The 27,664-nt window shown below is 34.5% G+C and overlaps 1 protein-coding gene across 1 annotated transcript in view; it reads right to left on the bottom strand.

The window, feature by feature from the left end:
- XPR1 (xenotropic and polytropic retrovirus receptor 1) overlaps window positions 1-27,664 on the bottom strand; it is a 274,881-nt gene that overhangs the window by 141,864 nt on the left and 105,353 nt on the right. The window contains exon 3 of the mRNA XM_056815607.1: window positions 22,447-22,548. Within this exon, the coding sequence (XP_056671585.1) occupies window positions 22,447-22,548 (102 nt within the window). The remainder of the gene's footprint in view (window positions 1-22,446; window positions 22,549-27,664) is intronic.

The raw sequence follows: 27,664 nt of genomic DNA, 5'->3' as shown, positions 1-27,664 counted from the left end.
ATTGGGGAAAGAACTGTAAAAGCAAAATAGATCATCTGGAAACAGAGGCATATGAACTAAAACAAGAAAATAGTGCCTTGAAAGTCAGAATTGACCATCATGAAAATAAGGCAAAGAAAATATTAAAACAATGACTTACAAAGAAAAACAGTCCAAAAAGAAAAGGAGGATCAAAAAGTCTGGCACGAAATTTAGGCTTTAAAATCAGAATCCAACAATTAGATGCAAATGACTTCATAAGGCAGCAAGAGTCTATAAGACAAAACCAAAAGAATGAAAAAATTGAGGAAAATATGAAACACCTCATTGACAAAACAAGAGACCTGGAAAAGAGATCCAGAAGAGACAATTTATGAATTATTGGACTACCAGAAAATCATGACAAAAGAAAAAGCCTGGACCATCATTCTATAGGAAATCATCCAAGAAAACTGCCCTGATATTCTTGAACAAGAGGTTAGTAGAGATTGAAAGAATCCACAGATCACCTTCTGCATTTAATCCCCAATTGACAAAGCCCAGGAATGTTATAGCCAAGTTTAAGAACTTCCAGATCAAGGAAAATATACTACAAGCTGCTAAAAAGAAACCATAGCCACAGTTAGGATTACACAGAAACTGGCTGCATCTACACTGAAGGTCTGGAAAGCATGGAGTATGATATTCCAGAAAGCAAAGGAACTGGGTCTACAACCAAGAATAAACTAAACAGCAAAATTGACTATATTCTTGCAGGGAAAAGTATGGTCATTTAATAAAATTGATGATTTCCAAGCATTCTTGAAGACCAGACAAACAGAAAATTTGATGCCCAAATACATAACTCAAGAGAATTACCTGTTACCAGAATTACCTGGAAGTAGATTTCTCTTTCTCCAGTGTCACTTTTTTAAAATGTCATCTCTCAGTGACTTTGAGGTCAAATACCTTTGAGTAAATTCAAGTATAGACGAGCCTCAGAAAAAGGAAGTTAAAGAACGAATGAACTAACAAGACAGGAAACAATGAATCTACAACCACTGAGCCCCTGAGCAGCCCAAGGTAAATGAAGAAACTGTGATGTGATGTGTGAAAGTTAGTGGGTGGAGCAAAAAGCTTATAAGTTCAGACCAAGAGGAAGTCTGGGTCTTTGGCGTGCATGTAAAGGAGCAGAGTGGACGCTTGGTAGAGTGTAGCTAGAGGTCAATTATGGAGGTAATAGATTAGAAAGGTTAAAACACCTCTCTACATCTCTCCTACTTTTTCCTCTCTTTACTACTACTACTACTACTACTACTACTACTACTACTACTACTACTACTACTACTACTACTATTACTACTACTACTACTACTACTACTACTACTACTACTACTACTACTACTACTACTACTACTACTACTTTTGATTTAATAATTATTAAGCTAAACCAGCTTCATAATTTTAATTATTACACACCAAAAGGTAATTAAGGGGAAAAAATTTAAGGGACCCAATAAGTTCAAATGATTTGTATTCCTATATGAAAAGATGATAATAGTTACTTTTAAAAACTGTTATTATCATTGGGGTAGCTAGAAGAAGCATACAAAAAATATATCAAAAACTAGGGATAAAAAAAGGGAATAATCCTAAGAAAATAAGGAAAGGTATAAAATGGAGTAAATATATATTTTATAAAGAAGTGTACGGGGGAGGGGGAAATGACCAATGCAATGAAAGGGAGGAAATGGTTGGTGACAGATAATACTTAAATCTTATACTCATTGGAATTGGCTAGAGAGGAAAGAACAGTCAGATCCATTGGGGCAGAGAACTGTATGGTACCCTATGGAGAAGCAGAGGGATAATAAATAGGCTGGTGGGAAGGGGAGCAATATAAGGGAGGGAGAGGTTGGAGGGCCATTTAAAAGGGGAATAATAAGAAGGGAGAGGTAGGAAGGGGAGTAACATTAGAGAGGGGAAAGGAGGTAGACTAACTAAAAATGAAAAGTTGGAAGGGAGGGTAAGAGGAATAAGAGAAAAGAGAAGCAAAGGAGGAAGTAAAAATGGAGGGGAATATACAAGACAGTAATCATAACTGTGAATGTGAATGGAATGACTTCACCCATAAATAGGAAGCAGATCAAATGGATTAAAAACCAGAATCTTACCATATTATGTCTACAAGAAACACACCTGAAACAGGTAGACATATACAGGGTAAAAGTAAGACGGTGGAGCAGAATTTACTGGATTGCAGCTGAGACAAAGAAGGCAGGTATAGCAATTATGAAATCAGACAAAGCTAAAGCAAAAATAGATCTCACTAAAAGAGATAAGGAAAGTAATTACATCTTGATGAAAGGCATTATAAATAATGAAGAAATAGCTGTACTCAACAGATGTGCGCCAAATGGAATAACATCCAGATTTCTAAAGGAGAAACTAAAGGAGCTTAAGGAGGAAACAGAAAAAAAACATACTAGTGGGGAACCTCAACCTTCCCCTGTCAGAACTAGATATATTGAACCAAAGAATAAATAAGAAAGAAGTAAGGGAAGTGAATGAAATGTTAGAAAAATTAGAGCTAATTGATATCTGGAGAAAAATAAACAGGGACAAAAAGGAATATACCTTCTTTTCAGCAGCACAAGGCACATATACAAAGACTGACCATGTACTTGGGCATAAAACCATTGCAAACAAATGTAGGAAAGCAGAAATAATAAATGCAATTTTTCAGACAATAATGCAATAAAATCATACTCAATAAGGGCTTGTGAGAGGGCAGATTTAAAGTTAATTTTAAACTAAATAATCTAATTCTTCAAAACAGGCGTGTCAAAAAATAAATCAAAGAAACAATTGCTGATTTCATTAAAGAGAAAGACAATGAGGAAACAACTTATCAAAATATATGGGATGCAGCCAAAGCAGTACTCAGGAGAAAATGTATATCTTTGAGTGTATATATCAACAAATCAGAGAGGGAAGAGGTCAATGAATTGGGCATGCAACTTAAAAAACTAGAAGATGAACAAATTAAAAATCCCCAGATAAAAACTAAATTGGAAATACTAAAAATCAAAGAAGAAATTAATAAAATTGAAAGTAAAAGAACTATTAAACTAATAAATAAGACTAGGAGCTGGTACTCTGAAAAAAGAAATAAAGCAGATAAAGTACTGGTTAATCTAATTTAAAAAAAGAAAGAAGAAAATCAAATTAACAGTATCAAAGATGAAAAGGGCAACCTCACTTCTAATTGAAGATGAAATTAACGTAATTATTAAGAGCTATTTTGCCCAATTATATGGCAATAAATATGACAACCTAGGTGAAATGGGTGAATATTTAAAAAAATATAAACTGCTTAGATTAGCAAAAGAGGAATTAGATAATTAAACAAAACAACCTCAAGGGTTCATGATGAAAAATACCATCTGACTCTAGAGAAAGAACTGATGTGAAAGACTAAGACCTACTATATTTCTCTTTTTCTTTATTTTTTATGTTCAAGTTCTCTTTCACAAATGACTAATTTAGAAAAAATGTTTTATATTATTGCACAAGTAGAATCTATATCAGATTACTTATGTCATGGGGAAGGACAGAGGGGAGAATTTGGCTGAAAAGTGTAAGAAATTAAGATTGAGAATATTTTTTCATGTAATTCAGGGAAATATACTAAACTTAAAAAAGGGATCAGAAGGTATAGGTAACTGCAAGGAGCAAATAATATCACAAAATGGAAAAGTTATTATTTGTGTTTTCATTTTATTTTTAAAAGTTTTTACTTTGTTATTCCAAACTTAGCAAACAATAAAAATTTACATTTCCACATACAAAAAAAAGAAAAAGAATTATAATTGAGAATGTAAAACTATTGTACCCCTTTAAAATATTTGTTATTTTATTATTATATTAAAAATAAAAATACACAGAAACACTCAATATAACTTCAAAACTTTTCTGCTTTACATGTGTATCACCTTGACCATATTCTGCTCTCTTCTGTATATTTTAAAAAATGTTTTGATGATGCACTTTTTAAAATAACTATTGCTAACCTGCCTTTTATTTCCCTTATCAACCCCTCCACCAAACCCCAGAATATTCTTTGCAGCAAATAAGTATAGTCAAGTCAAACAAATACACACATTGGTCTTGTCTGAAAGGTGTCATATTCTGTACTCCTAAATCCATCACCATTCTGTCAGAAGATAGGAAACATGCTTCATCATTTCTAATTGAAGTGACTATCTTGAGAGGGAACAACCAGTTATTCATGTAGGAGTGCACAGACAGATACTAACTTATTAAAGTAATACCAAAATTAATATGACATTAAAAGAAGAGATAAAGATGAGAAGAGGCCAATGTATAATTTTTAACAGTTCCAAATTGGTTACTGATCAAATAAAATAGTGAATGGGTAAAAAAAGAGACACTACCCTGGGTAGTTACAATTTTCTATGTCAGTTTAACCAGCATGAAACAGTTATGACAATGGACCTTTCAAGAAGTTCATAAATATATGAACACTTTGGACAAATGAAAATATAAGGCACATCCTCTAACTCAAATCCCACTTTTAAGCATATACACCAAGGAAATGAAAGATAAAAGAGTCTATATAAAACAAAATATTTCTAACAGTATTATATGTAGTAACAAAGAACAGGAAACAAAGTAAAAGTCCATTTATTGGGGGACAAACTGTGTTGCAAGAATATAATGAAGTATTCCTGTGCTACAATAAAAGATAAATATAAACAGTACAGAGAAGTATATAAAGAATTATATGAATTGACACAAAAGGAAGTAATCAGAGCCAGGAAAACAAGAAATGTTATGGATAATATAATCTGAAAGAACAACAAAAGAATGCTTTGTGATTAAATTGATCAAGCTTGACCATGATGAAAAAAGAAGAAAAGCATTGTCTCTTCTTTGCAAAAGTGGAGGACTGTGGATGGGGAGTAATACATATTCCATGTACAGACTCAGTTCACTTGTTAGTATCATTAAACTTTTTTCACCCTCTCTTCTTTCAGTTACAGGGATGGTTCCCTCAGTGAGGAAAGAAGACTGTATTTGGAAATGAAGACTGTATTTGGAAATGAAGAGGATCACACACACACACACACACACACACACACGCACACACACATGCACACACGCACACACATGTATCTAAATGAAAGGAAATTTAGGCAGCCTAGGGCAACACAGGTTTAGAATTAAAATTCATTTGCAAAATGTTATGAAGGAAGAGGTGGCATATTATTTGCAGCATCACCTTAATAGAGCCAGAAGAAGTAGAAGGAAATAACGAATTGAAAAAATATATTGCCATGAAACCTGTTTGAGAGTGTTATAATAGTATCTAAAGATTGCAAATGAGAAAAAAAAAACTACAAGTACAAGAAAAATAGCACAAAGATGCCTGCATTTCTATGATAAAAATATGTAAATTTAAAAGTCAGATTACCACTCTGGGACTCTAATATCTCAATCCCCAATGTTTTATATGATAAATGATAACGAAGGTGGAAAAGCAAGCAGAGAAGATCAACTAATCAGAGGGAAACTCATGCTGGAGGCAACACAACTTTGATATATTGAGTACTGAGTAATCCCTAAGATACTGTAAAAGGTTATACAGGGCGACCTAGTAACAACTATGAGAAAATAACACTGACAATATGAATATATAAATAAGAGGATATCAAACTAAATGGCTATGTTTTCATCTCTATAAAACTTTTTGAGAACCATCTAACACCCATATCAAGGCTATTCTTAATAAAAACATGAGAAAAGTCAAAGGAGAATTTCATCAACCATTTTTGCTACTATATCACATCTTCACATTTAATATGGAATAAAAATGCAGTATTTATAAGACCTTAATCTTAATGACTGATTATAAAAAGGCATTTACTTCAGTGGAGCTAAATGCAGTTTAAAAGGTTTTCTCTACTCATATTTTAAGATATTCAACACTCCTTGACAAATTCAACAACATGTATAACACCTTCTCTCAATGTTTCCTTGTTCTCTGCTAGTATATAATATGGGAGAACACAGGAGAATAGATTTAGGGCTAGAAAGGGTCTTGATTGCCTTTGAAACTAATGTCCTAATTCTATAAATAAGAAATTTAAACTCCTAAATATCCAGGATCACAAAGCTCAGCCTGAGGCAGAATTTAAACTCAAGTCTTTCTGATCCCAAGTCCAACCCTCTATCCCTCGTACCATCTACTTGTCTCTTAAAGTATGTGGAGATCCTAGGGAATTAAAAACTCCTATATGTTGTAACTCTCTCTTAGTAGAATGGAAGCTCTTTGAAGGCTCATAATATACTTTAAAAAATTCTTTTTTTATTATGAACTTAAACATCAACATATATTCCTATATACAAATGAAAAAGAATATCAAGGGAAATAATGAAAAAAATGTGAAGGATGGAGGCCTAGCAATGCCAGATCTTAAATTGTACTATAAAGCAGTGGTCATCCAAGCAATATAGTACTGGCTAAGAGACATAAGGGAAGATCAATGGAATAGATTTGGGGTAAATGACCTCAGCAAGATAGTGTATGATAAATCCAAATATTCCAGCTTTTGGGACAAAAACCTACTATTTGACAAATAACTTCTGGGAAAATTGGAAAATAGTATAGGAAAGATTAGGTTTAGATCAATATCTCACACCCTATACCAGGATAAATTCAGAATGGGTGAATGACTTAAATATAAAGAAGGAAACTATAAGTAAATTAGGTGAACATGAAATAGTTTACCTATCAGATCTAGGGGAAAGAAAGCTTTTAAGACCCAGCAAAAGATAGAGAATATTACAAAATATAAAATGAATACTTTTGATTACATTAAATTAAAAAGGTTTTGAACAAACAAAACCAATGCAATCAAAATTAGAAGGGAAGCAACAAATTGGGGGAAAATATGACAAAAATCTCTGACAAAGGTCTAATTACTCAAATTTATAAGGAGCTAATTCAATTGTACAAAAAATCAAGCCATTTCCCAATTGATAATTGGGTAAGGGACATCAATAGACAATTTTCAGATAAAAAAAAATCTTTTATAATTAGAGAAATGCAAATCAAAACAACTCTGAGGTACCACCTCACATCTAGTAGATTGGCTAATGTGACAGAAAAGGAAATTAATAAATGTTGAAGGGGATGTGGCAAAATTGGGACACTAATGATGGTGTGTGAATTGATCCAACCATTCTGGAGGGCAATTTGGAACTATGCCCAAAGGGCAATAAAAGACTGTCTGCCCTTTGATCCAGCCATACCACTGCTGGGTTTATGCCCCAAAGAGATCATAAGGAAAAAGATTTGTACAAAAATATTTATAGATGTGCTCTCTGTGGTGGCAAAAAATTGGAAACTAAGGGGATGCCCTTCAATTGGGGAATGGCTAAACAAATTGTGGTATCTGTAGGTGATGGAATACTGTTGTGCTAAAAGAAATAATAAAATGGAGGAATTCCATGGAGACTGGAACAACCTCCAGGAAGTGATGTAGAGTGAGAGGAGCAGAACCAGGAGAACATTGTACACAGAGACTGATACACAGTGGCACAATCACATGTAATGGACTTCTCTACTAGCAGTAATGCAATGATCCAGGACAATTTTAAAGGACTTATGAGAAAGAATGCCATCCACATCCAGAGAAAGAACTGTGGGAACAGAAACACGGAAGAAAAACAACTGCTTGATCACATGGGTCAAGGGGAATATGATTGGGGATATAGACTCAAAATGATCACCCTAGTGCAAATATCAATAATATGAAAATAATTCTTGATCAATGATACATATAAAACCCAGAGGAAGTGCTCGTTGGCTACAGGAAGGGGTTGGGAGGAAGGGAGGGAAAGAATATGAATCATGTAACCATGGGAAAATATCCTAAATTAATTAATGAATTAAATTAGCTTAATTTTAAAAAGAAATGAAAAAGAAAAAAGAACTGTATGAAACACTATCACATGCTTATTATAACTGCCCTGTTTGTCTAAGCCTCACTTAAAAACTTTCTTTTGTATATTTTTAAAAATGTTTTACTGAGACTCTTTTTTTCTTGTTTTACATCACCATCAGTCCCTACTCATTATCCTCCTACTTCTCCCAAACTCCCAAAATAAAAATCTTCTCTTTTAACAAATATAGTCAAACAAAACAAATTCACATATTAGTTATACCAGAAAATATGTCTCATTTTGCACCTCTATTCAATCATCTGTCTCCTAAGAAGTTGGAGGAAAGCTTATACATCAGTTGAATAGAGTCATGATTAACTATTGCTTTGATTACAGTTCCTATGTCTTTCAAATGTGTGCTCCAAAACATTAGGTTTGTCATATATATTTTACTCCTTTTTCTGCTAACTTCATTTTATAACATTTCATGAGTCCCTAGGTTCCTCTAAATCTGTTCTATTCATCATTTCTCTAGGTTTAATAAAATTCCATTATATTCATATGCCACAGTTTGTTCAGCCACACCCCAACTGATAGCTACCCAGTTTATTTCCAGTTCTTTTCTATAATAAAATATGCTATAAAATATTTTTGTCCATGTGGGATCTCTTGGCAGTTATATGCAATTTGGTAACTTTTTCAAAATTGTTACAAATTGCTTTGCAAAATGATTGGACCACCACATGGCCTGACCAACAGTGTTTTAGTCTGGCTGTCCCACAGCTGAGGGCAGGAATATTTTCATTGATGACTTGATATCACCAGTGCCCAGCAAAGTGTCTTCTGAATAATGACTGCTTAATGTATGTTTGTTAAATTATACTGAACTTATTATCCTACAATTTTATGATTACCAATATTAAGCAACACATAAAAATAGTCATGTCATTAAAGTTGTGTGAACCATCCTGAAGGATATCCAACAATAATACAAACAGAAGAGGGATTTGTTATATGTGAGATACAGATTCTCCTGCTCACAGATGCCATGGTTCTTGAAGCCTCAGGATAACTACAGAGCTTCCTTTAATGAGATCCTCCACCACTCAAAAAATCTGGTCCAACATTTCACACAGAAAGAAAAATGAATGGATAATGCCTGTATCCTAATGGGATAAATAAATCTTATGCAATCTCCCGAGGATTGTGGTTTTGTTTTGGGGGATGGATTTTGGGGGGCTTTCAGTGAATTTATCTGATTTTTAAGTGAATTTATCTTAATTTTCTGATCTTTGAATTATATGAGAGAGGCCATTTGGGTCAATTTATTTTACATACTGTATAATTTATATTAAACAATTACATAGAGTATCCTTCTGTCCCTTTTCTGGGTTGCTTTCCTCCATTACTATATAAACTCCTTGAAGACAGGTCCTGCTTTGCCTACTTGTATCTTTTTTTTTTTTTAACCCTTCTCTTTTATCTTGGAATCAATACTGTGTATTGGTTCCAAGGCAGAAGAGTGGTAAGGGCTAGGCAATGGGGGTCAAGTGACTTGCCCAGGGTCACACAGCTGGGAGGTGTCTGAGGCCAGATTTGAACCTAGGACCTCCCATCTCTAGGCCTGGCTCTCAATCCACTGAGCCACCCAGCTGTCCCCAAAAGCTTGTCTTTTTTATACTAATATGTTTCTGTTTATGTAAATCATGGATCACCCTCAAGGAGTTTACATTGAGTGAAACAATATGTTTAAAGAAATGGTGGCCAGGCAGGAATATTTTGCTTTTTCACAGGGGAGAAGAATGGAGCCATAGGGGAGTTAAATTGACACATCTTTTCTAGTAGCAAATAGCAAAATATTGATAGATTTATTTTATTAATTCCTCGTCTTCCTGACTTTTCAATGTGAATATTACTCAAAAGTTTTATCTTTTGTCTGCTTCTCATTATACAAAATGTCTCAAAAGTCTAAATAAGCTTGTCTAAGCTTTAAAACTGCACTAAGACTTTTGAGTAACCCTGTACTTTCTTTCTTGGCCAATTAATTTCTTCATCTTTAGCTACATGTCTCTTTTCTAAGCATAAATATGTAAAAATGCTTCTAAGACAGTCTACTTGAATAACCTATTGCCAATTTTAAAGTCCACATGTCTACACTGTTTATGATTTATTGCCCCCAAATTTTCTCTCCTTTCTTAGTGAACTTCCTTTCTTTGATATCATCATTTGCTGGATTTTCTACTTTTGAAGCTTAGAGATTTTCTCTTTTCTCTTTCCCTTACCTCCTTCCCCCTTATCAAAATTAGTTATAGAGTCAAAGTGGCTTGGGTTTGGCATGAGTCTTGGAATCCAATTCAGCTCACACCAGAACAGTGATCCTCACAGCAGTTTTATCTTGTGAATTTTGTGTATGCATAGAATTATTCCCATTTTATACATGAAAAAGTGGGAATTTATGGAGAGTATACAACTGGCTTAGAGGATTTGTATATAAATGGATATTTGGGTCTGTATTTGAACCTCTGATGTTGGGAACTCCTGATAAAGGGACAACCTTTGAAAACCACTGTGGCTTAGTTTTAGGAAGTGTGCACAGAGAGGTCATTGTTTGCTTAGATCACAAAGGCAATGTGAATTAGAGGCAAGACTTGAACTTCTTAACTCTGAGGGTCACCTTGTTGGTCAGCAGGATGTGCATATATGCAACATGATTATAACACGTGCATATAAGTGGTATCATGTGCTGATTTGCTGCCTTTTTTTACCTGTGGTTTTGTGTTAAAGCACTTGTCACCAATTGTTTGTCTAACATTATAATCATAGGCTATAAAACTATTGTTCTAATACATTTGACATTAACTTTTTTTCCCTAGAATCAGTATATTGCTTTTGCAGTTTATAGAATAAAAATTACATAATTTACATTATTTAGTCCTACAAATATAGTAACAATGGCATAAATAATGCTACTTTTCATATTTTAAATGGTACCTGTAAAGACATATTTCTGGCAATTAATACCTAGCAACATAACTATATTTCCTAATGTATGCATTATGCCTTCTTAAACTGACATTGCATTTTTGAAAGAATTGTGTTAGAAATTCTTTCTTAATTAAGATGTGTTGATGAGTTAGGCCTGGCTCTCAATCCACTGAGCTATGTGGCTGCCCCACCTACTTGTATCTTTATCCTCAGTGCTTAGCAACATTCCTGGAACACAGTAATTAAAGAGCTGGGGCAGGGCTAAGGAAGTTCAGAATATAGTCTGGAAAGGAAGAGATGTTGCAGGTCTGGAAACCATTCTTAAATGGAGTTTCTATGGTTAAATCATGGATAGAATAATAATTTTTATATCAGGATATCTGAGTTCCATTTCTCTCTTAATAATTACTACTAAGTGTTTGGAGTTAGTATTGAGTCAGCCTCAATTTCCTCGTCTGTAAAATGGAGATAATAATACGTATAGTATCTGCCTACAAAGTAGTTCTAGGGTTCAAATGAGAATATATCTAAAGTCCTTTATACAATTTTAAATGCTATGTAAACATGGATTATAATATTAGTTTTTTAGTAGTAGTCTCTCGGTAACCGAGGATGACGATTGTCTTTGTGCGTTTTTGTGCACAAAGACACTTGTGCATGAAGATTTAAGTGGAAAAGTCGATACAGAGAGACAGTCCCACTCTCTTGGCGTTGGAAGCCTGGGTCCATTGGTACGAAAAGTCGTTACACCTAAAGACTTCCTCAGCTGCACTGGATGGCCGTGTTGTCTTTTGTGCTCCAACATGCCCTAAGCACTCCACAGTGCTTTGCTGCGTCACCATCTCAGCCGTTGAACCTTCTTATTGGTTTCTTCCATCTGTTTGGCCGAAGCAGTCTTCACATACTGGGTGAGCAAAGCCCTGGTTCACCAGGGGTCGACGACCCGATGGCTACCCTCACAAGGTTTAGCTGGCCTGTCGAAGCCGTTGCCCGGGGTGTGGCTGCTGCCGCATGCTAGCAGCTACTGGGAGCCACAAGTGAGAGCTGGGTGTCAGGTGGGGGTCAGAGGCTGGAGAGCTGCCCTAAGAGGGCACAACAAGCCCTCCATACCAGAGATACTACCCCTCCCTGAACACCCCATACACATATATTATTATTCTAAGTTAATATCCTATATTCTTTCCATTAAATATTATGTGTCTCTTTTGATTTAGAAGAAATTTAAAAAGTAAGTGGAGGTTACAGGATAGTCAAAGAATAATTTTATATAATATAAAAGTAACTAAAGGATAGCTCTGTAGTCTAGAAAAGGAAAATATATTTAGAATACTCATTAGCTTTTAAGAGTTACAAAGCGATATGCTAACAGTCACCAACTAAGGGCGGTCTGTCTCCATACTTTACATCTGGCAGAGGAGAACTTTTAGTAAAAGGGTATGCCAAGTCTTACTCCACCAGAATAAAGATTCAAGGCCATAATATATTCAGGTAGTAAGTATAAAGCTGAAAGACACTACGAATCTACAGTACCCTATTGTATTATGATGGAGCTTGTTACTTTATTATAAGAACTCAGTATCACTAGCTCAAGAAGGGCATTCATTATAAAAGAGTAACATTCATTGTGGGGCATTCTTTATAATAGAGTAACAAGTTAAGCCATAAAACAGAAGAGACATTATAGCCCAGACAATTGTGTATAGAAGCAACAGAATAAAGCACTATCTTCTGTTGAAGCCATCCTAAAACAGGGATTTAAAATTTATTTCAGGGAATGGCAAAGGATAAGGTTTTAAAATTAAGAGGAAAGGGTTTTACACATAAACACAAAGAAAGCACAAAGAATATTTTTTCTATGACAGTTGATTTAATTATGTGGCCCTTTCTTAATAAATGCATTTTTGGACCTCTTTTGTTTAGAGTAGCATTATCAGATTCAGAAAACAACGAGTACCAAAAACTATAAAAGGATTTCAGTGGGCTGTATATTGACTTAGAAAAAATATCAATATTGTAAATTTTATATTGTATTTTTATTTTGTTAAATATTTCCTGATTACATTTTAATCTTCAGGTTCAGGGTGCAAGAAGTATTGCAGATGAATATGTGCCCTGTGTGTCTGACACCTCTAGTCTGGAATATCTATGAGTAGAATATTCTGCTCATCACTGTGTTTGGGGGCAAAAATGTCTGAAAAGCTTCCTTTTGTTGAAGGACCATCTGTTTTTTCATTAGAAATTAGGCTCGGTTTAGAGGATATGTTATTTTGATTAATAAGTTTGAGTTCTTTTTTGTTATGGAATATTTTGTTCTATGCTTTTCATTTCCCCTCTTTACATCACACATTTTGATTTTGGGGTTTGTATTTTTTTAATGTTCATTGATATATTTTTTGTTTCCATCACCTATTTCCTATTCTATCCCTCTTTTCACTCCATCCAAGAGAACTATCACTTATAATAAAGAATAAAAGAAAAGGAAGAGAAAAATTCAGCAAAATTAACCAATATTATGGAAAATTCTGATAATTGTATATAGAGAACTAGTCTCATGGTTCCATACTTCTGTGAAGCAGGGAGAAATATTGTTTAAAATATTTTCTTTGGAGCTAAACTTGATTATTATGATTTTTGCAACATTGTTTCCATTATTTAATTATTGTTGCTTTGGATACTATTGTATCCAAAGGACTATTGTAGTCCTTCAGTAAAGCATTTTCCTGATTCTGCTTATTTCAATTTTTACTAATTCATAAAAGTCTGAATATTTATATTTCTCCATATGCATATTTATCATTTCTTGTTTAGTTTCATACTCAATTTATTTTATATTTTCTTCTTTATGATAATGCTCAGAAAGTAACAACAAAATAACAAAATAATCAAAAGTGAATGCTACAAAATTTTAAGAACAGGGATTGACCCCCAAGGAAGAGATTGAAAAGACATCTTTCCCCCTCACTTCTTTTCAGAGCCAGGGATCATGAGTGTTGATTACTATACATATAAATCAATACTTTTTTCAAATATTATTTAATTGTGTTAAATATGTTTAATTAATATGCTTAATAATTTTACATATTGTTTAATTATACCCTTGCCTTTTTTTCCCCAATAATTCTTTTTTCTTCAAATTATCTTTATTTTACCAATTACATATCATAACAGATTTCTTTTTCTTTTTTTTTAAATTTTTAAACCCTTACCTTCCGTCTTGGGGTCAATACTGTGTATTGGCTCCAAGGCAGAAAGAGTGGTAAGGGCTAGGCAATGGGGGTCAAGTGACTTGCCCAAGGTCACACAGCTGGGAAGTGTCTGAGGCCAGATTTGAACCTAGGACCTCCCATCTCTAGGCCTGGCTCTCAATCTACTGAGCTACCCAGCTGCCCCCTATCATAACAGATTTCTACATAAGTTTTCTGAGGTTATATAATTGAACTTCTCTCTGTCTGTCTATCTCTCAAGTCTCTGTCTTTGTGTGTCTGTCTCTGACTCTCTCCCTTTTTCCCCTCTCAGAGCTGGCAAGTGATTTCCTAATTATTCAAAAGGTTGGGTATTTGTGGAAAGAAGGGATACAATAGGAAATGTAGGTGATATAAAAACAGGAGATAAAATAAAAATGCTTTTTAAAAAAAACTGGTGTCCGACACTGACCCCACAGAGCAATTGATTTGACCTTCCTTCTCTCTACTTTCCTCAGTTGTAGAATGAGGAACTTGACAATTTCTGAAGTCCCTTCTAATTTAACATCTATGATGCTATGATTGTTGTAGAGGAAAAACTTTCATAATCATTTTGGTTCCAAGTATTTCATGGAACATTTTTAAATCAAGCACATTTAGAAGTGTTGTAAAGAAAAAACTAATAAATATAGATGCTCTTAGTCTTCATTTCTTTATATACCTCTCCAACACAAGGAATTAATTTGTCAGGCAAGAATAAAGCTTAGCTAAATTCTGGATGATAATCAACCAATTCATTTTCTCTGTCCTGACAACTAAACAATTTTTGATTAAGTAGTCTAGGGGAAAAGAATTGAACAGAGATGAATTTAGGAGTAAGAAAAATTAACAGGAACAGACTGAAATTAACACTGTGTTATTACAATATCTTAACAGCTCTGCCATCTGAGGACAAAAGAAAATAAGTGAAAATATCTTGTCTGAGCCTGAGAAGAAAACTGATATTGTCTAGGACAAGTAGCAAAATGTATTTCTGCCCATCACTTCTTGATATCACCCATTACTTCCTGACATGGCAAAAAAAATGAGTCTGATGACTGCAACAAAGTGTACCCATTGCACTAATTACACCAAAAATGTATGCCACACAAACAGAAGAGCAAAGGTCAAGTTTGACCACTAACTTATCATTCTGAAACTTATAGCACTGGTGTAAAAAAAAAAGTCCCTAAAATAGCCAAGCTTTTCTTAAGAAATTCATTTATTTTCCCTCACAAAAAAAGTGACATAGAAAATTTTAAATTATGATCTCTTCTTGTGATCAACATTAAAAGCAAGTTGTTCCATCAATACCTCATCTCTCACACTTAAAAGAATAAACATTCATCTCTACTTTTAAAAATTTACATTTTCAAGGTCCCATTCATTGACATTAATTCTATCCCTTTGAATTTTATTTCCTTGCTTGTAATGGCTTATGGAATCACAATACAAATTGGAATAATTCTATCATTCTTTTGACTAGGTCCAAGATAAATTTGTTTCTATATTTTTTATTATCTAATATCATTTGGACTGCTCCCCAATACCTGTTAGAATTCTGCCTCTTACCACAACAATGTCAAGTCTCTCTAGTTCTAGTTGGGGAACAGTGGTTCTGTTCCTCAATTACCTCCAGACTACAGTATCCTCTCTACTGCTGGTTCATCCTGGAACTTCCTTCAGTGCCTGGAGTCCCTTTGCTTTGGAAGAGTCTGTTATCCCCTCAGCTCACTCACCATGGATATCTTTATGCATAGCCTGTTCACCTTCTTCCACTGTTGAGTTTCACCAGACATCTCCATTTTGTGGAGAGGGCAAAGTTGACTTACTTTCTATTCTCCTTCCACTCATATTCCTGACTTCCTCTGGATTTCTGAACCATTCTACTAAAGTACCTTCATTCTGCTGTCTCCTCCCTTCTACTTTTCAGTTCATTTTTGTGTACTGCCATTACCAATTAGAATTTAAGCTCCCAGAGAGCAGATACTGCCTTGTTCTTTGTATTTCTATCTTTTTAAATTTTGGAAGAAATAGAAATATGAGCTAGATGATACTGCAGTGAGATGACTTCTAAACTGAATGAATTAGTGTAATCATTAGTAGTTCTGTATCAACACAGAGGGAGAATTCCAGGGTGATGTTCTAGAGATGAGTCCTGTGCCATTTAACATTTTTTTCATTGATTAGGATAATGGCTTAGAGGGATACCATTTAAGAGAATCAAGAATTGAAAAATATGGATTGAATCTATTAAGAAAATTTTAAAGGGTGAATATAAAAATCTTACATTAGGTTCAGAAATTTTAATTTTAAAAGTACAAGATGGTGGATAGTAACAGAGCAGTTCATCTGTAAAATATGTAGGGATTTGTGTAGACCACAAGCTCATTATGTGTGGAGGCATCCAAAAAACTAAAGTGATATTGGGCTGTCCAATGAGAGGAATAGCTTCCAACATTAAAGAGGGTGTGGTTCCTATGCATTATGCATTGATAAGGCATTTGGAATATTGCATTTCAATTTGAATTACATCCAGTGTAGGAAGAATAAAAAAGTTAGAAAAGCAAAAAAAAAAATAGAAAACATAGTTAAGTAGTGTGAAGGGCTTTGAGACCTTGATATTAGGAAAATTGAAGGAATAAGAAAATGTTTAGTTTATTGGAGAGAAGGCTCAAGGGAAGAACAGTTAACTTCAAATATTTTAAAGGATATTATATGAAAGAAGAATCAGACCTGTTTTCTTGGTCCCAGAGGACAGAACCAAAAGCAATGAATAGAAGTTGTAGAGAGGAAAAATTAGGATTGACATCAGGATAAACTTTCTAAAAATTAGAACTATCTCTTAAAAGTGGAATTATCTTCTTTGGATTGTAGTGGAACTCCCCCCTCAATGAAGGTTCTCAGGTGAAGGATATGACTGCCCATATAATGAATAGAACATAGTTGGGATTCTTATTCAAAAGTTTGGATCACTGTATCAGATGGCTGCTGAGTTCCTTTTTACTCTAAAAGTTTGTGGCTCTGGGTAGCAGAAAAAAGGCTACACTTGGAGTCAAGGAAGATTCCTCATTAAGGAATGAAAGGAAGTGACCTGGAAGTCTACAGACAAGGATTTTGATTAGGAATAGTAAAGATAAAAAATATAAATTTCAAAGAAGGGAAGGTTACTTGGAAGTAGAAATGGGAAGTAAGAAATTATCTTCTCAACCAGTGAGTTGTGTATATAATGTTGTTGCAAGGTTTTTTTGTACATAGTAACTATAAGGTGAATTTAAATTAATTTCCTTAGGTTTTGTTTCTGTATAGTTAGAGTTGTGTTATTCTGTAACTGTAAATATCTGTATGAAATGTGTAACTTGCATTTTGCAAGATGTTTTGCTTCCTTTCTTTTTAACTCTCTTCTCCCTGTTTCTAGTATAGAATATAGAATAAGTTTAGTTTGAAAGATCCATTTGGGCAGAATATTTCTCCCAAAAGGACCTCAGGAGGGAATATTGTTATAAGGAATTTTATTTATCTCACTCTGGCTCTTTAAGAGCATAATTCTTCTCAATAGAACTCTGTCTCTTTAAGAGAAAACCATAAAAGAGAGGAAGAGAGTCAGTTAGCAGCTCCATTTTGCTCTGGCTTCAGTCTGAGAGGAGTTGGAAGGTACTGGTTCAGTTTTCTCTCTATCAGGAGAAACTGACAGTGAAGATTTTAAAGTTTGATCTTATGATATTGAGTTGGGAAGAAATCAGTGACTGAGAGGTCTGTTCTTTTCAGAATACACGGAGAAGCTAAACTGTCTGTTCACTGAGACAAGCAGTTTGACCATTCTGGAGTTGAGGGAACAGGAGTTCTGGGACTGTTCAGTTTTGGCTCTCTGTCAAGAGGTCTCTCTGACAGTTGGCTTCTGGAAGTTTTGGATTTCAGGTAAGGAGTTAAGGAGGTTGAAAAAAAAGACTTATTAATTTAACTTAAGAAAGTTAAATAGATTTTTAATCTTGATTTAGTGAGTGTAGTTTTAGTTAGGTCTGCTCTGGCAGACAAGAAGAGTCTAGGTTTATTAGAGATTTAGTATAAGGTGTTAGTTAACATAGGCATAAGTAATAAAATTTAAGAACTATATTCTCTATTTTGATCTATAGGCATGGTAGTTAAAAGATAAGATATATAATCTCCTAGTTCTATCCTTCTGTTTACTATCTCACCTCTACTATAAAAAATAAGGGTTGTACCAAACTGCTTCAGGACATTTATCAACCATCTATCAATATTATTACAAACAACAGCTTCAGTTTACCCATAACAGTCCACCCACGGGAACAAATGTAGGTACAATGGTGAATACATGTATAAGCTAACAGTCTATTTGCATAACTTAGTTTACATATAGAAAAGTGATGTATTTAGAAGGGTACTAGTTCTCATAGCACATCAGCCACAGAAAGAGTTTGTCAGCATACCTATTTTTTCTGAGGTCCTTGCCAATAGTCACTACCAGCAACAGAGTACATGTGGAGAGAAAATATAAGGCCAAAATATGTTTGGTTATCCAGGAACCACTGGAAGCAGCATTATTGAAAACACAGGTCATTCTAGCAGTTGTAGAAGTGAAGTGGTTGGCTAAAGTAATATTCCTCCTGAGTGTATATTTAGTAAATATGTATTGCTATTATACTGAAATATTAAAGTAAAAAACTTTTAATAACCAACCACTATTTCCATGACAGACCAAATTAAATAAACAATATATGAAAACCCTCAAATGGAAACTTCCCTCTACTGATGTAGTATGTACAAGAAAAAATTATTTAGTGTCAGAGGTCCAGGATTTGAATTCTAGATGAACTATTCTCCATCTGTGACCTTAGACAAGTCACTTAGCCATTTCTGGCTTCAATTTCTACATTTGTAAAAAAAATAGGTTGCATCAGTTTTCCAAATTCCTTTCTACTTCTAAATCCTATGAGCAAATAGAAAATGTAATAATAGATGTGCTGTATTCTAGAGAAATCAAACACATGTGAGTGTTGGAAGTGATAACAAATTAAAAATTAAAGAATAATAATTATTTTTAACATTATAACATAAAAACTAAGAAATAAACTCAGCTGTCTAAATATCAAAGGAGCATCTTCCCAAAGAAAAGTCTTATCACTGAGTTTTCAGACAAATCCAGAAAAGTTTACATAACTTATAAGTTTTGCTTAATTATACCACAAATGGTACCAGCCCAAGTTCTGGGTCCTGGGAAGAAAGGATCATAAAGTACAGAAAGAAAAAGAAATGGAAGAAATTTTTCTTCCTATTTTTCTAGGAAGTAGGCTGGCATTAGGCAAAATTTTAAAATAAGTGCCATTTGTCTATGGCGTATTTGATGGAAATAATTCTCAACAAAGCATGGATAACAAAAAACCATAACCTTTCTAGAGATAGCTTAATTTTTTAAGTAGATGTTTGTCATCTAAAATGAATCTATGTAACCAATTACACTGAAATAAAAACTCTCAGGGTAATGTGGAGAGTACAAACAGCTGTGGAAGGACAATATTGGCAGTCTGAATTGGAAGGAGTCCTGGGAAGATTTCTTTTGAGTAACTCCCATTTTTCATTTTTTTCTTTCTATCCTCTATTTCTGAATCCAAAGGTTTTAAGGGCTCCAAGATTTATTGCTTTGTTTGTTTCCAAAAAGGTAATTGTAATTACAAGGGTTCCAGTAAATAAAGGGAATTTTTTTTTTCTTTAACTTTGGCATGAGTTTTAGTCAAGATAAGGTAAAAGGATGAAGTAGGCAAAAGGTATGAGTAAGAGACAACATCTGTTTGTATATACAGGGACTGTCTTAATGATCTAATCTCCAGAAGCAATAAACCCTAGCTAGAAGATATATGAATTTAGGCAAATCATTTTCACAGCTCTGGGCCTCAGTGTCTTCATCTATTAAAAAAAAATTATTTTAGATGCCCTTAAAGGTCTCTTTCAACTCTAAATACATGACCATTCAATGATTGTTACTGCTGATAGTAAGAGAGTCATAAAGTACTTTTTTTTTTAAGGTTTACATTAGCTAGAGAAGCAAAACATAGGCCACCATCTGAATTCTTCTGGCTTCCATATATCATATCATATCCATATATCACTTCCATATATGCCCCAAAGAATAAGTAAATGTTCATGATAATGCCATAAAAAGCTAAGTAGATCTAGCAGGACACTGGAAATAAAGGGCACCTGAAGTTTAAAAAACACATGCAAACACACCAAATTTTAAAATGGAATATTATATTTCAAATAATGAGGTGGAGAACAAAAATATTTATGGGGTTAGATTTAGGAAGGGATTTTAGAGGTCACCTAAGGCAAATATGAATATTTTTCAACTACTATAAGTTATAAACACATAATATAGTTTATGTGGTAGAAAATTGAAATTTTGGTGTTACTAATAGAAATTCTACACCTACAATTCTAAGTAGTAAGACATTGACAGTGTAGTAATGATCACTGTTCAGAGCTGGTTAGCTCTCATTCATATTCAGAATTTTTTTCTGGGTGCTGGCTGGTCCTACAATTGCTTAGTGACACTAGGATTTCATTACCATGAAGGGTTAGGGTAAGGGTTAAAATAATATATATATGTTTAAATATTTTTTAAACCCTTACCTTCTGCTTTAGCATCAATACTGATTCTAAGACAGAAGAGTGATAAGGGCTAGGCAATGGGAGTTAAGTGGCTTGACCAGGGTCACACAGCTGGGAAGTGTCTGAGGCCAGATTTGAACCTAGGACCTCTCATCTTTAGGCCTGGCTCTCAATCCACTGAGCTACCCAGCTGACCCCATGTTTAAATATTTGTTGTCATCCTCATTTTTACTTATAAAATACAAAGGGGACCCTGAGATTAAATACATACTTAAGACTACCAGGTATCTAAGAACAATGTTTTTTACCACACCCTGGGCTTTTCTATGGACAAGTGAAAAGAAAAATAGTATACTAGTTCTTAGAACCTAAAGAACACACATATAAATTAAAAATGAATATCTACTCATATTGGAGAAAAGTTTAATTGAATATCCAAACCATTTGTGTAGAAGTCAAAGGGATGGAAATCAATGGGGAAGGCTGAGTATGTTGCACGGTGCATTTTGGTGGCTGGGGAGAGAATAAGGCTAGGATCTAGCTCCTAGCTTTAAGGAAGAAATGGCCTCCACTCAAATTGATGTCTGGTAATTACAATGGAAATTATTAAGTGGATCACAAGCAGGAATTTTTGAGTTAAGCTGCAATAGATCTGTTTTGCCATATTTCCTTCTCAGATTTCTTTATCAGAACTCAGGCAACCCTTACTTTTCTCCTCACTAAATTATCTGGTACCATACATCCCATGGTTAGAATGGAGAAGGGGAGGGGGGGAGATGGACAAATGGAGATCAGGAATATAGAAGTAATGCTAGTTATCAGTAAAGTATCAACAAATTTCTAACATGTTTGCCTTTAATTTCTTCAGACATAAAAGCCGCATGCCAATTAAAAAGAGAAGAAAATCAGTAGAGCACCTAAAAGAAAAAGGATTGCTATCTAACTAATACAAAAAAGTAACTAAGGCTGAAAGTCCAATAGTCACTCAGGAGCTTTACTACAGAAATGATCCACACAGTGACTTTGGCTTGCTTTTCTGTTTCTAATATAGGCCAGTTCACCCCCACTCTACAGTTTAGCATTGTGCCTAACAGGCCTTTTGCTCTTGAGGGCTCACCATATTTGGTATTGGATTTAGTGTGAACAACTCATTAATCTTAGCCCTATACCTCAGAACCACTGTGTCAATCCATCAATCTCAGCAGGGAGCACAGACATGCATCACCATTCCTGAATATAAAAATCACCTTTTCCAAATAAAATTCATGTAAATGTAGAGTTAAAACACATGAACTAATTCAGTCATCTTGATTAGTGGATAGGAACATGGATATTGCAGCAATATCTTCCCATTATATTAGAATTATTTTGGTTTCAGCACCTTGAAAGAAAAACTGCAGCACATAGAGATTTATTTGGCTTAAACATCTATAACAGCAGTTCTCAACCTCTCAATTTGTAGCAATGAGAATACATAATGCATATCAGATATTTACATTCCGAATCATAACTGTAGCAAAATTACAGTTTTGAAGTAGCCACCAAAATAATTTTTTGGTTTGGGATCACCGCAACATGAGGAACTATATTGCGGGGTCATGGCATTAGAAAGGTTGAGAACCACTGATCTATAAGAATTTCTTCTTCTTGAAGTATATTACAAAACAGAAATATTGCTCACCTGAATAGAAGGTATTAATTTTGGCAAGTTCCTTTTCACAGGTTTGGAAAAATTTCTCTTCAAACTTGGCAAAATACCTCTTTACTGTATCTTCATCTGTAACTGAAATACAAGAAAAAATAAGTAGAAAATTAAATTCTGAAAAGATTAGAAAGTTAAGGGAAATTAAAATCTATGCCACTTCTTCAGCTTTTCAAAATTTAAACCATAAAAAATTTTTTTTATGAAAAATGAATCTGCTAGTATTTTGGAATAATATCAAGAAAAAGAAAAATAACTCAACAGGATACACATTTTTATTTACACAAAAGATTGACTTTATAATAATCAAATTAAATTTGTCTTCAATAAATAAATTCAACATACTTCTGTATAAGAAACAAATACAACTAAATTACATTTTCACAAATTGTTCAGATCAACCACAAAAATGAAATATTTTTCATTAACCCACAAACTTGTCTTAAAAATCTGTTTGACTCATTTAGAGTTAATATGGAGGCAACCATATAAATGTAATCAATATGTTGAAAGATAACACTATGCTTAATGATTATTACTCATTCAAGGTGATTGCTTGCATAATTAGTAGATACCTGAGCAGAAGCTTGGTATGATAGGAAAAACATTAGATTAGTAATCAGAAGTAACCAACTCTGTACCTTTGGGCACATTACAGTTATTGATATTTAAAGAGTGCTTTTGAGTTTACACAATACTCTTTGCAGTAGTCAGTGCAATTATTAATTAATTCCATTAAACAGATAAGTAAGCCTAAACTCAGGAGAGGTTAAGTGACTCACATAAAGATTATGAAAGTAAAAAGGGATAGCAAGAGAATCTGAACCAAGGATTTCTGGCTATATAAAATGGCTTTTGTATTATAACATGAAGCAGATATTACAAGTATAATTTGTCCCATTATACAGATGAGGAGGAAACTGTCTTATCAAATTCAAGTGGTTTTGCTATCAAACCTCACTACACAACTGAAAGTTTTCTCTCCAAAGTTAATCTCTTAACTGCAAAATCAAATGGCCCTTTCTCAATTTTCACCCTTCTTTATATTTTTGCAGCACTGATCTACTGATCAGCTTCTCCTCAATGATTTCATTCTTCTGGGGTTTTATGGAACTATCCTCTGGTTCTCCTTCTTGGCTCACAGTTACTTTCAGTCTTCTTTGCTCTCTGTGGGTAATCCTCAAGGATGTGAACTAGACCTTCTTTCCTTCTCTTTTCTCTACACTACTTCCCTTGATGACTTCCATCAGCTCCCAAAGATTTAATGATCACCTCTATTTTGGGAGACAATTCCCAAATACATATAACAATCATTCTCCAGAGCTCTTACCCTACAAGCAACTGATTATTCGACACTTTAACTGGATAAAGGCATCTCAAATTTAACATGTCCAAAATGAAGCTCATTATCTTTACTCAAGAATCACACTTCTTCCAAGTATGCCGATTTATGTTGAAGTCATCATCAATCTTCAGTCATCCAGGTTTGAAAACATTGGCACTGACCTGGACTGCTCAAGTCTCTCACCTCTTGCCTGAACCACTGTAACAGCCTTATTGATCTCTACTACTCAAACCTCTACCTATTCTATTCCATTTTCCACATGCCTACTAAAGTGATTTTTCTAAACTGCCAGTCTGACCACATCATTCTTCTACTCAAACTCAAATGGCTCCCTATTAGCTCCAGCATCAAATGAAAGCTCTTCAACTTGACTTTTAAAGTATTTCATAAGGGAAGAATTTATGATCAAACAAGAAAAAACATTACAATATGTAAAATAATTTTGACTATATTAAATTTAAAAGGGGTTTGTACAAGTAAAACCAATGTAACCAGAATTAGAAGGGAAACAACAAACTGGGGAGGGGGGACTTTTATAATAAATTTCTCTGATAAAGGTCTCATTTCTCAAATGTATAGAGAACTAAGTCAAATTTATAAGAATACAAGTCATTCCCCAAATGATAAATGGTCAAAGGTTATGAATAAGCAGTTTTCAGACAAAGAAATCAAAGTTATCAATCATCAGATGAAAATTTCTAAATCCTTCTTGATTAGAGAAATGCAAATTAAAACAACTAAGAGGTATGACCTCACACCTATCAGACTGGCCAATATGTCAGTAAAAGGAAATTATAAATATTGAAGGGGATGTGGCAAAATTGGGACACTAATGCATTGTTGGTGGAGTTATGAACTGAACCAACCATTCCGGAGGGTAATTTGGAATTATTCCCAAAAGGCTATAATAAAACAATGCATACTTTGATCCAGTAATACCACTACTAGATCTATATCCCAAAAAAATAAAAAAGGGGAAATGACATACTTGTACAAAATATTTATAGCTGCTCTTTTTGTGATGGCAAAGAACTGGAAATTGAAGGTATGTATATATGATAGCTGTGGAATACTATTGTGCTTTAAGAAAAGGTGAACAGATGATTTGAGAAAAAGTGGTAAAGACCTACCTGAAATGAAGCAGAATAAAATGAGAAGACCCAGGAGATCTTACTGTTACACAGTAACAACAATATATTTGTGACAGACTTAGCTACTCTTGGCAATACAATGATCTAGGACAATTCTGAGGGGCAAATGACAAAGAATGGTATCTATCTACAGAGAAAGAACTGTTGGAAGTCAAAATGCAGATCATAATGAACTTACATGTTGTCTCCCATTAGACTGTGAGTTCCTTGAGAGCAGTGTCTATCATTCATTTGCCTTTATTTGTAATGTACCTTAGAACTGTTGGAGTTGGAATGCAGAGCAAGGATACCATTTTTCACTTTAACTTATTTGGGTTTTTATTTTGAGGTTTTGGTTTTATATGATTATACTCTTACATAAAGGAACAATGTGGAGATATATTCTCCATGATAACAAATGTATGACACAGATAAAATTGTTTGCTAGCTCTGGGAGGGGAGAGATATGGGAGGAAGGAAGACAATTTGGTTCATATAACTTCAGAAAACTTACGTGAGAATTTGTTATTAAATGTAATTGGTAAAATAAAATGATCTTTATAATGAAGAAAAAAATAAAGTATTTCATAATTAAACCACAACTGACCTGGCCACCCTTATTTTACACTCTTTTTCTTGCACTCCAGGATCAGTGCAAACTGGTCATCTTGTTTCTTACAATGACACACTATTCCTCACCTTTTTAGTGGCTGTCAATCATGTCTATAATATACTCCCCATTCTCTTATAAGAATCCCAAGTTTCCTTTAAAGTGCTACCTTCTACATGAAGCCAAAAAATTTACCATTATAATTAGGCATATTTTTCTTGGCCCTTGAGGAGAGAACTAGAAGCGATATGCAGAAATTAATGAGTGGCAGATTTTTATATGCTTTATATTAATTCTTCTGAATAGAGCTATCCAAAATTAGAATGGACTAGTTCAGGAGGTAGCTCTCACTAGAATTCTTCAAGCAATGGTTGGTTGGATGCCTACCTGTTGAAGATACTATAAAGTGGTTTCTCAATGAGGTATGGTTTGAATTTCATGGCCATTTAAATCTCCTATAGCTTTGAGACCCTACATTTTGGTACTGATCAAGAACAGAATCTAGTGGTGGATTAAGTATAAAATTCATATATCAACAGGTGCTTTTTATTCTAACAATAGTTTTCTGCTAAAAGGAAGACTTAACCCTCCCATGCCTAGAATACCCACACTATGGTCCTAATACCATAGTAATTCAGCATATCTGGTCAGGCTTCTTTCTGGATAAAATTTGTTGGCTCCCTCCAAACCTTTTCCAGTTCTAAAACCACAATCAAATGAACTCTGTCACTATTTTTGGAAAGGGCATATCAATTCACTCCTACTGCCTAAAGTCAGAATGGTAAACCTATGGCACACATACCAAAGAGGGCACACAGAGAACTCTCTGTGGGCATGCACATCATTGTTCACCGCCAGAGTTCTAAAAAGTTACTAGAAAGGCCAAGGCATTTGACAGCGCTGCTCTCCTCCCCCTCTCCACCATGCCTGATGACATTTTTTCACATCCCCCATCCCTCTGCCCAGCAGCCCAATCAATGGGAGTGCTTATTCCTCTCCCCTGTGGGAGGTGGGACATGGCGCGTGGTGTCTAAAAGATCTGCCATCTCTGGCCTAGAGGCAGCTATGTCAAGAAGACCTGAGTTAAAATCCTGCTTTTACTAGCTGGATGATCTTGGGCTAGTCATCTGTATATATGCTTGCTGCAGTTTCCTCAACTGTAAAATGGGGATAATAAGAGCACCTATCTCTCAGTAATATGGTGAGGGTCAAATTTCTAAAGTGCTTAATTAACATAGTGCCTGGCACATAAGGCATTTAATAAGTGCTTGTTCTCTTCCTTTCCCTAGGATTCCATTTAATCATCTCTGAGATTGAAATAAACACACTTCCCTGGTCACTTTTTTCCCTTCCCTGTTGCCTTCCCCTTTTAAATTATAAGTTCTTTGAGGAAAAGGGCTATCTCCTTTTGAATTTATATCTCCTGTGGTTAGAAATAAGATATAATAAACATTTATTAAATGCCCACCATGTGCCAAGACTTTGCTAAGCACTAGCGATACAAATCCAAAAAAGAAAGCCTCTGTCCTCGAGAAGTTTACCATCCAATGAAGGAAAACAATACCAAAAAAGAAGCTGAAAAGGTGTCAGTTATGTAGGTATCCTAAGGAAGAAGAGGGAGATGGCGGTGGTGCTGATACTGGAGGCCTCAAAAACAAACAGAGCAGCTTATGGCAAATAAAAACTGGGAATCTGAGTCCTCTAAAAAAAGTAGACTAGGGGGCAGCTGGGTTGAGAGCCAGGCCTAGAGATGGGAGGTCTTAGGTTCAAATCTGGCCTCAGATATTTCCCAGCTGTGTGACCCTGGGCAAGTCACTTGACCCCCACTGCCTAGCCCTTACCTGCTCTTCTGCCTTGGAGCCAATACACAGTATTGATTCCAAGACGGAAGGTAAGGGTTTAAAAAAAAATTTTTTTTAATAAAAAAGTAAAAAGGTAAGACTATAGGAGTTGTTCTGTTTTGTTTGTTTTGCTCAACCACCTAGCCCTCTAATCAGAGGGATAGAACTGAGGATACTGATGGAGTGTGAATATGGCAATAAGTTTACTGGTCTACCTTATGTAAGCTTAAATCTTAGAAAGGAAGAAAGGAGAGAAGGATAATGATGATGT

Source organism: Monodelphis domestica, chromosome 2, assembly GCF_027887165.1.
Source record: "Monodelphis domestica isolate mMonDom1 chromosome 2, mMonDom1.pri, whole genome shotgun sequence".
In the NCBI taxonomy this organism is placed as follows: Eukaryota; Metazoa; Chordata; class Mammalia; order Didelphimorphia; family Didelphidae; genus Monodelphis; species Monodelphis domestica.
The sequence above is the reverse complement of the archived record's forward strand: the minus strand, read 5'-3'. Positions and strand labels throughout refer to the sequence as shown.